The sequence below is a fragment of the Lepidochelys kempii genome, chromosome 2, assembly GCF_965140265.1.
Source record: "Lepidochelys kempii isolate rLepKem1 chromosome 2, rLepKem1.hap2, whole genome shotgun sequence".
Lineage (NCBI taxonomy): Eukaryota > Metazoa > Chordata > Testudines > Cheloniidae > Lepidochelys > Lepidochelys kempii.
Window position 1 is genome coordinate 202131126 of NC_133257.1, and position 12486 is coordinate 202143611.

General features: G+C 39.1%; 1 protein-coding gene across 8 annotated transcripts in view; it reads right to left on the bottom strand.

Annotated features, from left to right (window-relative positions):
- KAT2B (lysine acetyltransferase 2B) overlaps window positions 1-12486 on the bottom strand; it is an 80970-nt gene that overhangs the window by 15271 nt on the left and 53213 nt on the right. For 7 of the 8 annotated variants that reach the window (XM_073333503.1, XM_073333507.1, XM_073333501.1 and 4 more), the window contains 5 exons: window positions 10209-10345; window positions 7737-7945; window positions 6539-6665; window positions 2458-2568; window positions 617-760 (listed from right to left, as the gene is read on the bottom strand). In XM_073333503.1, the coding sequence (XP_073189604.1) occupies window positions 617-760; window positions 2458-2568; window positions 6539-6665; window positions 7737-7945; window positions 10209-10345 (728 nt within the window). The remainder of the gene's footprint in view (window positions 1-616; window positions 761-2457; window positions 2569-6538; window positions 6666-7736; window positions 7946-10208; window positions 10346-12486) is intronic. The other variant, XM_073333502.1, reaches the window with a different exon arrangement.

Consider the following 12486-nt stretch of genomic DNA (forward strand, 5'->3'; position numbering starts at 1 on the left):
ACATTTTTTGTTTTATCGGCTACCCAACTGAACCACATTTCAGAAAAGCACTTAAGTATGTGCTTAACGGTCACTTTAATGCCAAAATGTTTTGCTGGACCAGGATCTTTGTGTGAAAAAATGATGAACTAGTTAAAGGATATAAATAAGAACTTTCCACTCAAAATTACCATTAATGAATGCTGCAATAACGATTATGTAACTCAAATACTTAAAAAAACAAACACATTTGAAAAATAGATTAAAGCAACCTCACAAAATTTCACACATCTGCTCACCCAGAACGAGTAATTTTATTTTGTGACATCAGTAATATATCAATACTTTTTTCAATGTTATCATTATGTTAACTGCAGGAAAGGAGAATTTGTGCTTGAGAGATGGTAAATTTGTGATAATTTTGAGGCCAGATTAAAATATAGGTTTTAATTAATTAAACAAATGCTTCTGTGATATTTTGAATATCAGACACGGGCATGAAAGGAGGTAGATATCTGAGTGCTGACCAAATAAATGTTTATATAAGCCAGCTAGAAATATTTATATAAGCCATTTTAAATGTGTCATTTTTTTAAAACAGTGTTAATATTAAACAATATCTTATTTCATTATTTACCTCTTTTTGCTTTTTAATGATGACAGAAAATTCAGTGTAGGGAATCCTTGGATTTAATTCACATCCCATTAGAGTGGCTCCTTCATAATCCTTGATATAGCCAACATATTTTGCTTTTGGTACTTTAATATCTTTGGAGAAACCCTAAGAAATGATAAACTCAAATTGATACAAGACAATTTTCTGTTTACATTTATGAATTACAATCAGATTCATTACACTGTCAAAATGCCAAAAATATAAAGAGAGAGCTACAGACCATGGCCCCAGTTAGAGCATAAGTAGCTTTACACACAAGTAGTCAGTACTCACATGCAGGTTCATGGCCCATATCAGGAGTAGAAACTAAACTCCAAAGTGTAACCAGTTATGTTCGGGGGGGTGGGGGGGGCGGAGAATGGAAGCAGGGAGACACACAGTTTTTATTCAAAGTAAGATGTTTATAGATGAGTATGAAGGCAACTTTCAGCTCTATTTCAACATTACATTAAAGGGTCTCAATCCTGCAGTCACTAGTCAGGCAAGGCTTCTGCTGAAGTCAATGAAAGTTTTGCCTAAGTAAGGCTGCTGCATTGTGCCCCAAAAGAACGACCCCCCGCCCCATAAAAATCAAGTGCAAAAAATAAAAAACAAAATATAAAACCAAAGAAAGTTCCAGAGATTAGAGCATACAGATCTCATAAAATCTGCAGGTACTGGGGACAGAACACCCTGCCCCGCCCCAATAATTCCCTGACAAAACAAGGACGGGGAAGTTTTCCTCCCCTTTGGCCACTTCCTTATGGATTTTCTTAGACTAGCGGAATCTGACTTGTTTTGTTTTTGTTAAAATTTGCCAATATAGGTCCCCAATTCTGCATTTGGGTCTGTCATCACAGACCCCTACATTCACATGGATTCACACTGAAGTTAACAGCACTGTGTATGGGTCCATAGTAGCAGACCCAAAACAGGACTGGTGCTTCAGTGCTGAACTGACTTTTTAGTTAGTATCTATTTTAAAGAAGGATCAAAGTAAGATTAAAACAGTCTCAGTCACCAAACACTAGACTAAAATTTTCTGCTGGCATAACTCACTGGTTTCAATATAATTTGTGAGCACAAAAGAGATACAAGATAAAGCTGTAAATCTATTTCTGTTCAGTGTGGTAAGCATACTGTATTCCCACATACATCTGTGCTACCTCAAACTCCTTCCAAAAACAGTGATTTATTAAGTGCATGGAGCTGGTAACAGCTCTTTAACATACAATTAGGAAATCAGAAAGTCTGAATTTATCTTAACGAAGTTCAGCTGTGACTTCTTTTTAAAAAAAACACTTAATTGAGAGTATTATGTAATCTGCAAATACAATCAAATTTTTCCTACAAAATACACTGTTCTATAAAGATAGTACCTTAACTTTGGCTAACACAGAACATATTTTGTACATTAAAATAAAAAGACACTACACATTTTACACAGCTGCTTAGATACCACAAGCTGCTAATACATTTTACGTAGGCAATGCCTATGCTAGCACTTATGTTGGCAAATTTTGTGTCACTCGGGGGTGCAAAAAAACCACGCCCGAATGCCACAAGTTTTGCTGGCATAAGTGCTCATGTGCACAGCGGTTACGTCGGGGGGAGACGCTCTCCCGCCAACACAGCTACCACCACTTGTTGAGCTGGTTTTATTATGTCAATAGGGTAGCTCTCTGCCATCAGCATAACGCAGCTACACAAATCCAGTTACAGCTGTGCTGCTGTAAGCTTGTAACTGTAGACCTGGCCCGGCCATAGGGTTTCTACATTTCCATGTCTTACATTGGCTGAAGACTTTTCTTAGGCTGACTTACTTGTTTCTTGAAGTAGCCAATTGCATATTCGTCTGCATACGTGAGAAAGTTGAGAATGTTATGCTTGATGTGATACTCTTTCAGATGATTCATTAGGTGAGTTCCATAACCCTATGTGGAAATAGTTAAGGAAATTTATCTCATGAGAAAAACCTTTTTGGTGTTACATGTATTAGAAGCTATGGCTGTTCTTTGAAGGGAGTATTTCTCCAGAGCTGAACTCAAGGACCTCAGTTATTAGCAAAGACTGAACTATTTACAATACTTGGAAGGTCACATATGTGACCCAATGGACGACACAGAACGTCATAGCTTCTAATTATTGATTCACTTTTGATCTAAAAGAAACAACCTCAACTCCCTTGGGGAGTAGTGTGTTGATCGAGAGGTTATTTTTTCAGATAGTTGTAATTTAAGGTGAATATATCTCTATATAGTGTATTTAAGTTAAATATCAAGTATATAGATTCACAACCTTGGGGACTAACAAAGCTAAAGGTGTTCGGATGCTACAATGATATATCTGAGAAACAGATTCTTCCTTAAGACTTACTTTGGTCATGTCACTTACAAAACACTTTGTAATGGCTAGGCAGCTGATGTACTAAGAATGCTGGTTATTATGGTAATCATGACTGTTTCATTGTTACCTTGTCCTCTTACCCCTCTGCTTGTTCATTTTACCCACCTGTTGTTTTTCATCACATGCTAAGATTTTAGGCTTTTTTTATTCAGGTGCCATCTTTTTATTATATGTGCAGAGCACCTAGCCCAGTGGAGACCTGATCTCTGATTGGGGTCTCTAGGCACTACCACAATATAAATGAATAAATAATGAATAAAGATGTCCTCTGATGCCAAATAAAACAATTCCCAGTCTCATTCAGAAACAGAAGAGAATTATGCAATAATGTAGCTAAAAGTGAATAATCCTACAGGAAAATAAATATGCTATTTATATTTCCAAACTGTCCTATTCTTTTTCTCTTGCGATGAAAAAGAACTGATACAGACTAAACCCAGTAATCCTTCACTAATGAGACAGAGTATTTTATACTAACTGGACACAATGTAACTGAATTAATCATTCCTGCTTATGCTGCAATTATTGAGACAATGGATAAAAAACTGGAGTCTTTTAAAAATGTCTGGGAAACATATCTGGGGTCTCCTTATTTCATTGGAAGATTGGGAGACTTCTTATGCTTTGACATGAAATAGAACAATAAATTACAAAATGGAAAGTACAACATTACTCATGATTCACTATCTTTAATGGCCTCTGGAAAATGGCAACAAAATTATATCATAAATAAATAAATATTGGAAATTTAATACAGAATACTTAATAATGACACATGCTTGGAAAAGTCTGTCACTGTGGGGTATAATACCTTTGCACCAACTTATTTTCAGTGACTACCCTTTAAAAGTTTGGGGCCCTTTTACAGACTTCACATTTAAAATTACAACCCCAGATTATGTACTAAATTGCATATTTCTGAAATTTAAGTAAACTACTAAGATACTTGTTTCGCCCTTCAAAGAGTACAACTGGTATCAAATACGTGATTTGACAACTCATGGACCGTTGAGGGGTCCCAAAAGTTCTTTAGAAATTCTCAGAAGTGCACACGATATAAAGGGATTTTCAGTGTTCAAATTCTATATTCACAAGGGTTTAATTTAAATAGACGAAACCATGATCAAAATGTAATGAAAAATCATTTTTTACCTAAAAACTAGAGATGTGAATGCTAGTCAAGCTTATTTCTCTGTAGCAGAACAATCCAAACAGTAAGTTAGAGACTACGGGTATGTCTACACTGAAATTAGACACTCGTAGCTGGCCCATGCCAGTTGACTCCAGCTTGTAAGGCTCAGGCTAAGGGTTGTTTAACCAGTGTAGACATTCAGGCTCTGTCTGCAGCCTGAGCTCTGGGACCCTCCCACCTTGCTGGATTCTAGAGCCCAGGCTGAAGCCTGAGCCCAAACATCTACGCCACAATTAAACAGCCCCTTCACCCAAGCCAGCTGGCATGGGCCAGCCATGCGTTTTTAAATGCAGCGTAGACATACACTATGACATTTTCAGTGCCCATCATTCTCTGGTCACAATTTAGTGACCCATTTCAAGAGTTCTAAATTATTTTGTCTGACTGCTAACCCTGAGTGTCACATCTGAGGCTTTACGGAATTTTTTTAAAGTAATTCTGAGAATGACATTGGCAATTACATATACCTGGAACATTTTGTCCTAGAGATGATTTTTAATTTAGCCATCTTATTTTATGTAAATTTATTTCTTCAAATTTTATTCATTCTCACAAAAACTTCTGCAGCTGAATATTCATACAGAGAAATTAAGACACACAAGCTAGAATGCACATTGTACATAGAAGTCTCATGCAGCTACTTCAAAACTGTTTCAACTTTCAAAAGCCAAATTTAAAAAAAATAGTCCTCCATCTTACTTAGTCCAGCTATCTGAAAGTTCATAAAGATAGGAAGTACTTTTCAGCAGGAAGAGACCAAGATCCATTTGTAAAGATTTTCTTAGTTAGCTACTGGTGGTGGCCACCTTCCACAGAAAGGAACACAGGAAGCCCAGCTTTCAGATGTAGTTATCTCAAATATATATGTATGTTAACAGGCACTCAGGAGTGTAAAATTGATAGCTGTGCACCAAAGTGCTCATGCATATATTGTTTAAGCAGCTACTTTTGACAGTTGGCCTTTGTTAGTTTTATTTGGTTGGTTGTTTTTTAAAATGCTACCCCAGCAGAACTGTTACACAAAGTGTGTCAGCACAACTTTGTACTGAATCAGCAAAAGCCATTACACAGTGAACACACATTTTTCTAATTATTTAGTCTTACAAATATACATGTCTGGACTGTTATATTTTATTGTTCAGATCGGCTGAAATGCTGGATGAATCCCCTTGTGACAGACCGCCAGCTAAGAGAGTGAGTGAATCTCTCTCTCTAAAACTGGAGTTTAGTGAATCCAAGACTGAGGGAACACATTTAAGGCTGTAAAAGCATTCAGCTCCCACTCTGCTATTCCTCTACCCTGGCTCTTTGTTTTCAAGAGCCTGAATGTAGCACATAACTTCTGCCAACTCTGTGATGTGAACTCCAAATTAGTTTCATTCTCATCTATAAACACAGTTGACTGAACATACAGCTACAGCACCATCTAAAGGCAAGAGGTTGAAATCAAACAGCAATAATTTTGATTCACCTGAAATCCTCTGTTAAAAGGAAATCTGGTACTGTACTTTTACACTCTTCATTCTTTAAGCAGAGAGGTTCATTCTTCAGGCAATTTAGGTCAATATAGCTTTAGCGCTCGGGGGGCGTCAAAAATCCACACTCCTGAGCTCCATAGCTGTGCTGACCTAACCCCCAGTACAGACATAGCTAGGTCGACAGAAGAATGCTTCCATCAATCTAGCTACCGTTGCTTGGGGAGGTGGAGTTTCTATGGCAATGGAAACTCCCCTTCTGTCGCTCTAGGGAGCATCTACACTATGGGTGACACAGCAGCATAGCTACGGCATCCTAGCTGTGCCACTATAGTGCCCATAGTGTAGACATGGCCTAACATTTAAATACCCTTCAAGTACACACTAGTAGAATTATACAGCATGCTAGATGCAAGAATATACCCACTTTTTAAAAACTGTATTGTTAACTGAAGTGACTTAAGGTTGTGGTCGTAGCATTACTGTCTCACAAGCAGAATGCCCATTTTCGTTCAACTACGAATGTTACGATAAGCTGATATAAGGCCAGTCAGTGAAGACTGAAGAGTAAAGAGCCCAATAATGGGAGCCAACAGATTAGTATGTTGATGGAAGATGTTTTTAATTATTCTGAAGGGGGTGGTCCTCAGACCTATAACATTTTTAGGCAGTTGAATTGCTTTGTGTGTTAAATATATTGCCAAGTATTCTTGAACAGGAAAGGGAAGCGAGAAGACGGTGATTCCAAAATTATGACTATGACCCATTAGTGAGTTCTGGCCCCGCAGAACCCAAATAGACTTAATCAACCACTTCTAACATTGTCTTTACCTTGACTTGTTCATTAGAAGTCACAGCACAGAAAACAATCTCCGTAAATCCTTGAGATGGGAACATCCGGAAACAGATACCACCAATCACACGACCATCTTTTATTAATGCAAGGGTCTTGTGTTTTCTGAATGCATAAAATAATGACAGCCTTAGTTCATGGCCATAGCACAGGTGCCATCTTTCCCTCAGAAATTTATTCTTTGCTTTCCAAAAGCAATTATAAATGTCTTTGTTAAACCAAAGGAGTACTTGTGGCATCTTAGAGACTAACCAATTTATTTGAGCATAAGCTTTCGTGAGCTACAGCTCACTTCATCGGATCAATGAAGTGAGCTGTAGCTCATGAAAGCTTATGCTCAAATAAATTGGTTAGTCTCTAAGGTGCCACAAGTACTCCTTTTCTTTTTGCGAATACAGACTAACATGGCTGCTACTCTGAAATTTGTTAAATCAATTGCTTGTATCTATAGAACAGTTGCTGATTTAACTAACATCATGTTCCTCATCTACTGTAAAATGCCTTATAAAGAGTTTTCTTGCCTTTGTCACTATAAGTTATACAGTTATGTTGCATTTCTTATCACGACTGTACCCTGGCTAAATAAGAGATTAACAGAGCTTCAGGACATTCAGCCTTTACTACCAGATGCCTGATTCCCTGTGTGCATTCTACATAGCTTAAGTGATCAATTTCCAGCATAGGTGACCAGGCAGTCAATTATTATAGATATTTCTAAGCACCTATTCTCAAAAGCATGCAAAAATCAGAAGAAATATCCATTTCAGCAGCACTTACACCATGTGCTAACCATTAAAAGAACAAGACTGCCATCGGTAAACCCTTCATAACTGTCTATGGCAAGGTTCAAGAATTTTATTGCAAACTTCAAGGTCTGGGAAAATTTGCACTGCATCCATTCTCTGCACTAGCCAATAACCAGCTATTAATCGTTAACTTTTATGACAGCAACAATGAAAATTATTTCCAGATTTCTCACACCTTCTGATTATATCTACATTCAGTAAATTTGGAAAGTAGCAACCTGATATATTTGCTAGGCTCAATCTCTGTTTGAAATAATAAAGCAAGCATAGAACAGACATGCTTTCTGTCTTTTTTGTCCTGTAAATTGATCCTTTCCTGTCTATCTACCGCACATTACAGACTCTCATACATCAGAAAGAAGATACTAACGGATCAAAGACCAGGCGTGTAATGTACTCCTTTGGCATTCTGGGAAGCTGATGGGAGAATACGTTCTGTAAGCCAACTAGCCACATCATAATCTTTTTGTTTGGCTTCTGGTTCAGGGAATTTCCAACTACGTGAAATTCAATCACTCCCCGGCGCTCCTCTAGTCTTGCTGCTTCATCCCGGGCTGAATGTGCTGACAGAAAGTTAGTCTGTGTTGTGCAAGAGGGGAACAAAAATACATTTGAGAGAGTTTGAGGAGATACGGTCTTAATTTCACATCTATCAACAGGACAATCAAGAAATGTTCTAAGTCTCCCATTCATCCTTTTACAAACAGAGCTGCCTCTGGGTATTAAATAAAAAGTGATTCTGCCAAATAAGCCTGACAGAGTTTTGATTTTATTACTTTCCATAATTACACAATTACTTTAAGAATTTGAAAACAACATTTCATTTTCTTCTAATTTTGCTTCTAAAATCTGACAGTTGTGTGTCTATATCCGAATGGAGTGGAAACTAATACAGCCAATTTGTTTAGCAACTTCTACTTGTATAACACCTTACCATGCCGAAATATTTTTGCTTTTACATGGGTGTAGCGGGACAGTTACCCCACTCTGGTGGAAAAAAGCTAGGCTGATTCCTGTTATAAGGGCTCAGGGAGGAGATGGGTCAGAGTCTCCTCTAGCTGTGGAGAAAGAAGGACCTGGCTGCCTGGGAGCTCAGGGTACCAGGAGTAGAGGAGTGCTGGGGAGCTCCAACCTGGCAAATCTCCCAGTTGCGGGCCTTACTAAAGGCCAAAGCAGGTACTGGGGTTGCAGAGGTGCAGCCTGGGGTTAGGCAGAGGCAGCTGGCCCAACGCCTTTGCCGATGATGAGTGGCCTTTACAGACTGCCGTTTGCCTCAGCGAGCGGGGTCTAACTGACAACTGCCAGTAGCCCCTGACGCAAGGTGGGTGTAGAGGGTTGGGGGTTCCCCTGGGAGGGAAGACCTAGGGGAGGGGGTACTGCAGTAGGCAGAACCCCAGGGTAAGGGGCACCAGGGTCTGGGACGGACACGGGGGCCTGAGACAGGTGAGACACCAGCCAGCAGAGGGCGTTCCAAAGCTGGAGTTGAGCTAATTCCCAAGACGACCAGCAGGAGGCGCCACGCTGGTGAGTCTTCAACCTCAGCATCAACTGCAATCAGCATCTACTGCGGAAGTCTGAAAATAGTATTTAATTGCTACTCTAGCAATACTGGAAAAAATACTTTTTGTAGGCCCTATTAAAATTGTGGCTATATTTTGTTTTTAAATTTTTAGCTTTATCATAGTGAATTAAATGAACAGGTAATGAAAGCTCATCACAGTTACTCACAGTGAACAAGCCTGAGGTACTCCCAACCACCTATCCTTTAAAATGTGATTGAAAAGGTTAAAGATAGTTGTTGGATACTAAAATATTTCTAATGCTGTCTGGGAAAACCCACATACTTATTTGTATAGTCAGTGCTCCTTGGAACTAACACACTACAGACATAGGACTGTCACCAATTACACAGTAATTGCCCACAGTAACGTTTATTTTGCACTAGACCAGACTTCCATGCACTGTTTGCTTTCCAGGGCAAAGTTTAGCTGCTGAGCATCCAGTCACTGTCAGGCCCTGCGTCCTGATTGTCCCAACATTCACAATGAACATACCCATCAATCAGATTACAAAATTTGGGAAAGAACTTTGTAAAAGCTCCAAATCTTCTGCAGTCTCTGGCTGAAACTCGGCAAATATGAAAGACTGGCAAAACATAATCAAGAGGAGAGTGAGGAGAAGGAAGAGCTGGCAATGCAAACCAAAAAATGTGTGCAATGTTGTGGTGTGTATGCTAATGTAGAAAATAGGTAGAATGCAATTCAGTCTCCCATGTCCCGTTCCCCGCCCCCCTGTTAAGGAAAAAGCTATAGGAGAAAAAGCAAAGAAGTTGTTTCATTTTTGAGCCTCAGCACATCTACATATTCACTAAAGAAAAATCGACCCTGCTGTGATTGGGAGAAGTTTCAAATCTGAATCTAATATTCTGCTACAAGATTTGTACCAACTTCACCCATGTCTTAAAGTAACAAGAGAAAATATGAAACATCTGCAATTAACAATGAAGTATTATAGAACTGCTCTGTAGTAAAAGTACCTCGTAAAACAAGCTGTGAGCAATGAGTTGCTGAAGCATTTCTTTGCTACCACTGGTATCAAAGTGTCTTTGTAAATGGTACATATTATATAACAAAAGATTTTTTTTTACTCTCTATTTATTGTTCTGTCAAACAATGCATTTCATTTGAGAAACAGACCAAATATTTTCCTTCATTTTAAGTAAAGAGAAACAAGGCATGATAATTATAATGGATCCTTAAATTCTAGTAGTTTATATTGTCCCATTTGTGTTGTAATGGTTACAAAAGTGAACCGTCAATATTGCCAGGTCTATATTTCTCACCTCTGGCCCCAGCATCGCAGCTGGATCTGTAATTGTTGACATCACTTCATTGATCAATTCAATAGGAATATCTCCTACAACTCTGGGCCTTTTTGAATCTTCCTGAGAATAAGGTTCAGTGTTCTTTCTCTTCTCTCCTACACAGCCAAATCAGAACAAAAAGAAAGGATAATTTAAAGGCCAAACAGGTTGCCACAGACACAGAACATATTCATTCCATTTATAAGACAAAAGCAGCAAGAAATTAGCCTAGTGAATGCTGCAGTGGATCTGAGCAAGCACAAGCAGGCAGTCAATCACTTTCCTAATGCAACTGATTTCTGTAAATGAACTAAGATTTGAGGTGCTTTTTCAGCAATGCCAGAAGTCAATTTTACAATTCACGGTACTGACGTGATCAATCTTTATATTAATAAGTCTGTACTAGGCATGAATCCATTACTCAGAGCCCTAGGAAATCACTACAAGTCTTGCTAAGAAACCACACTATATGCTTAAGTTGCAACTGAGCTACCACTGAACTAATGCAGGCAGCTGGAATTTAGCTGCCAGATTTGTGGATGGTACATGAGTGAGAACAGAATTCAGCTCTGTCTTAAATAGCTCTCCACAAACCTGTCCCATAATGATTAAATATCTTCCCACTGCTATTTAACGTGTAGTTATGGTATGAGGAGTGACTAAAAATGGCACCTTCTCTGACTCAACATATCTGCTCACTGCATGGCTTTACTGACCAAAACAAATTTTCACTCCAGTCTGCACTAAAGAGACAATATAGCTATTTAAGACAGAGCTGGATTCTGTTCTCACTCATGTACCATCCACAAATCTGGCAGCTGAATTCCAGCTGCATAATCTATTACTTGTTGTGTAACAAACAGGAAGAAAAGAGCTTAGCTTTCAGGTCCCCTGCTGTATATGCTAGGCTGGCATTTAAAAAATAAACATGTTTTGATTTGCAGTATTAACTGCTTAAATATGAAAGTCCTTGAGAGGATACCCCAACGATGTCAGTTTAATAATTGCCTGTTTGCCTTTAGCTGCACTTTAATCTTCTCCTATTGTTGTTGGCAGCATGTTGTGTGTCTAAGCACTATGGGACTAGGCTATGAATCATCAATTTAGACCATGTTCTTGCTTTAGTTGGTTTGCATTCTAACATTAGTACTAGATTTTGTTGAGTGTTTTTAATTTCATTTCTTTTAAAAACCTGGAAATAGAAAGAAAGGTCACTGGTATGTTTGTTTATATCAAATTATCATATGTAAACATCACCAGTGCAACATTGTCTTTATGCTGGAACGTCAGCACTGACTTGAGGACATACATACGTTCGCTTGAACCACTTTTATTTCCATAAATTCACATTAAAGCCATTTTGCTTCTGATCATCACAATGGCCTCTTCAGAGATTTGTTTTGCCACCATCTTGAAATCACATCAACCTCACAGACGTGCACTAGCATTGTTACGAGCATTTGGGGATGACAAGAAACCCCAATAAAGTGAATAGTGGATTAGCACAATCACAGAAAAGTTCTGAAAAGCTTCCCACACTTAGGAGCCAATAGTTAGGGCCCTACCAAATTCTTGGCCACGAAAAATGCGTCATGGGCCATGAAATCAGGTCTCCCCCCATGAAATCTGGTGTTTTGTGTACTTTTACCCTATACTATACAGCATTTCTCAAATTGGGGGTCCTGACCCAACAGGTGGTTGTAGGGGGTCAAAAGGTTATTTTTGGGGGGTCATAGTATTGCCACCCTTACTTCTGTGCTGCCTTCAGAGCTGAGCGGCCAGAGAGCGGCGGCTGCTGACTGAGGGCCCAGCTCTGCAGGCAGCAGCGCAGAAGGGTGGCAACACAACATGCCGTCCTTAATTCTGCTCTGCTGCTGGCAGCGGCTCTGCCTTCACAGTTGGGCTCCTGGCCAGCAGCCGCCGCTCTCCAGCTGCCCAGCTCTGAAGGTAGCGCTGCCGCCAGCAGCAGTGCAGAAGTAAGGGTGGCGGCAACATAACCCTCCCTACAGTAACCTTGCGACCCCCCCACCCCACAACTCCTTTTCAGGTCAGGACCCCTACAATTACAACACCATGACATTTCACATTTAAATAGCTGAAATCATGAAATTTATGATTTTTAAAATCCTATGACCGTGAAATTGACCAAAATGGATCGTGACTTTGGTAGGGCCCTACCAATAGTACATATTTTCGCCATTTTCTTCAAAACATCAGAAGTTTACTAAATCCACTTCCCTTTAAAAAATTAACTCAA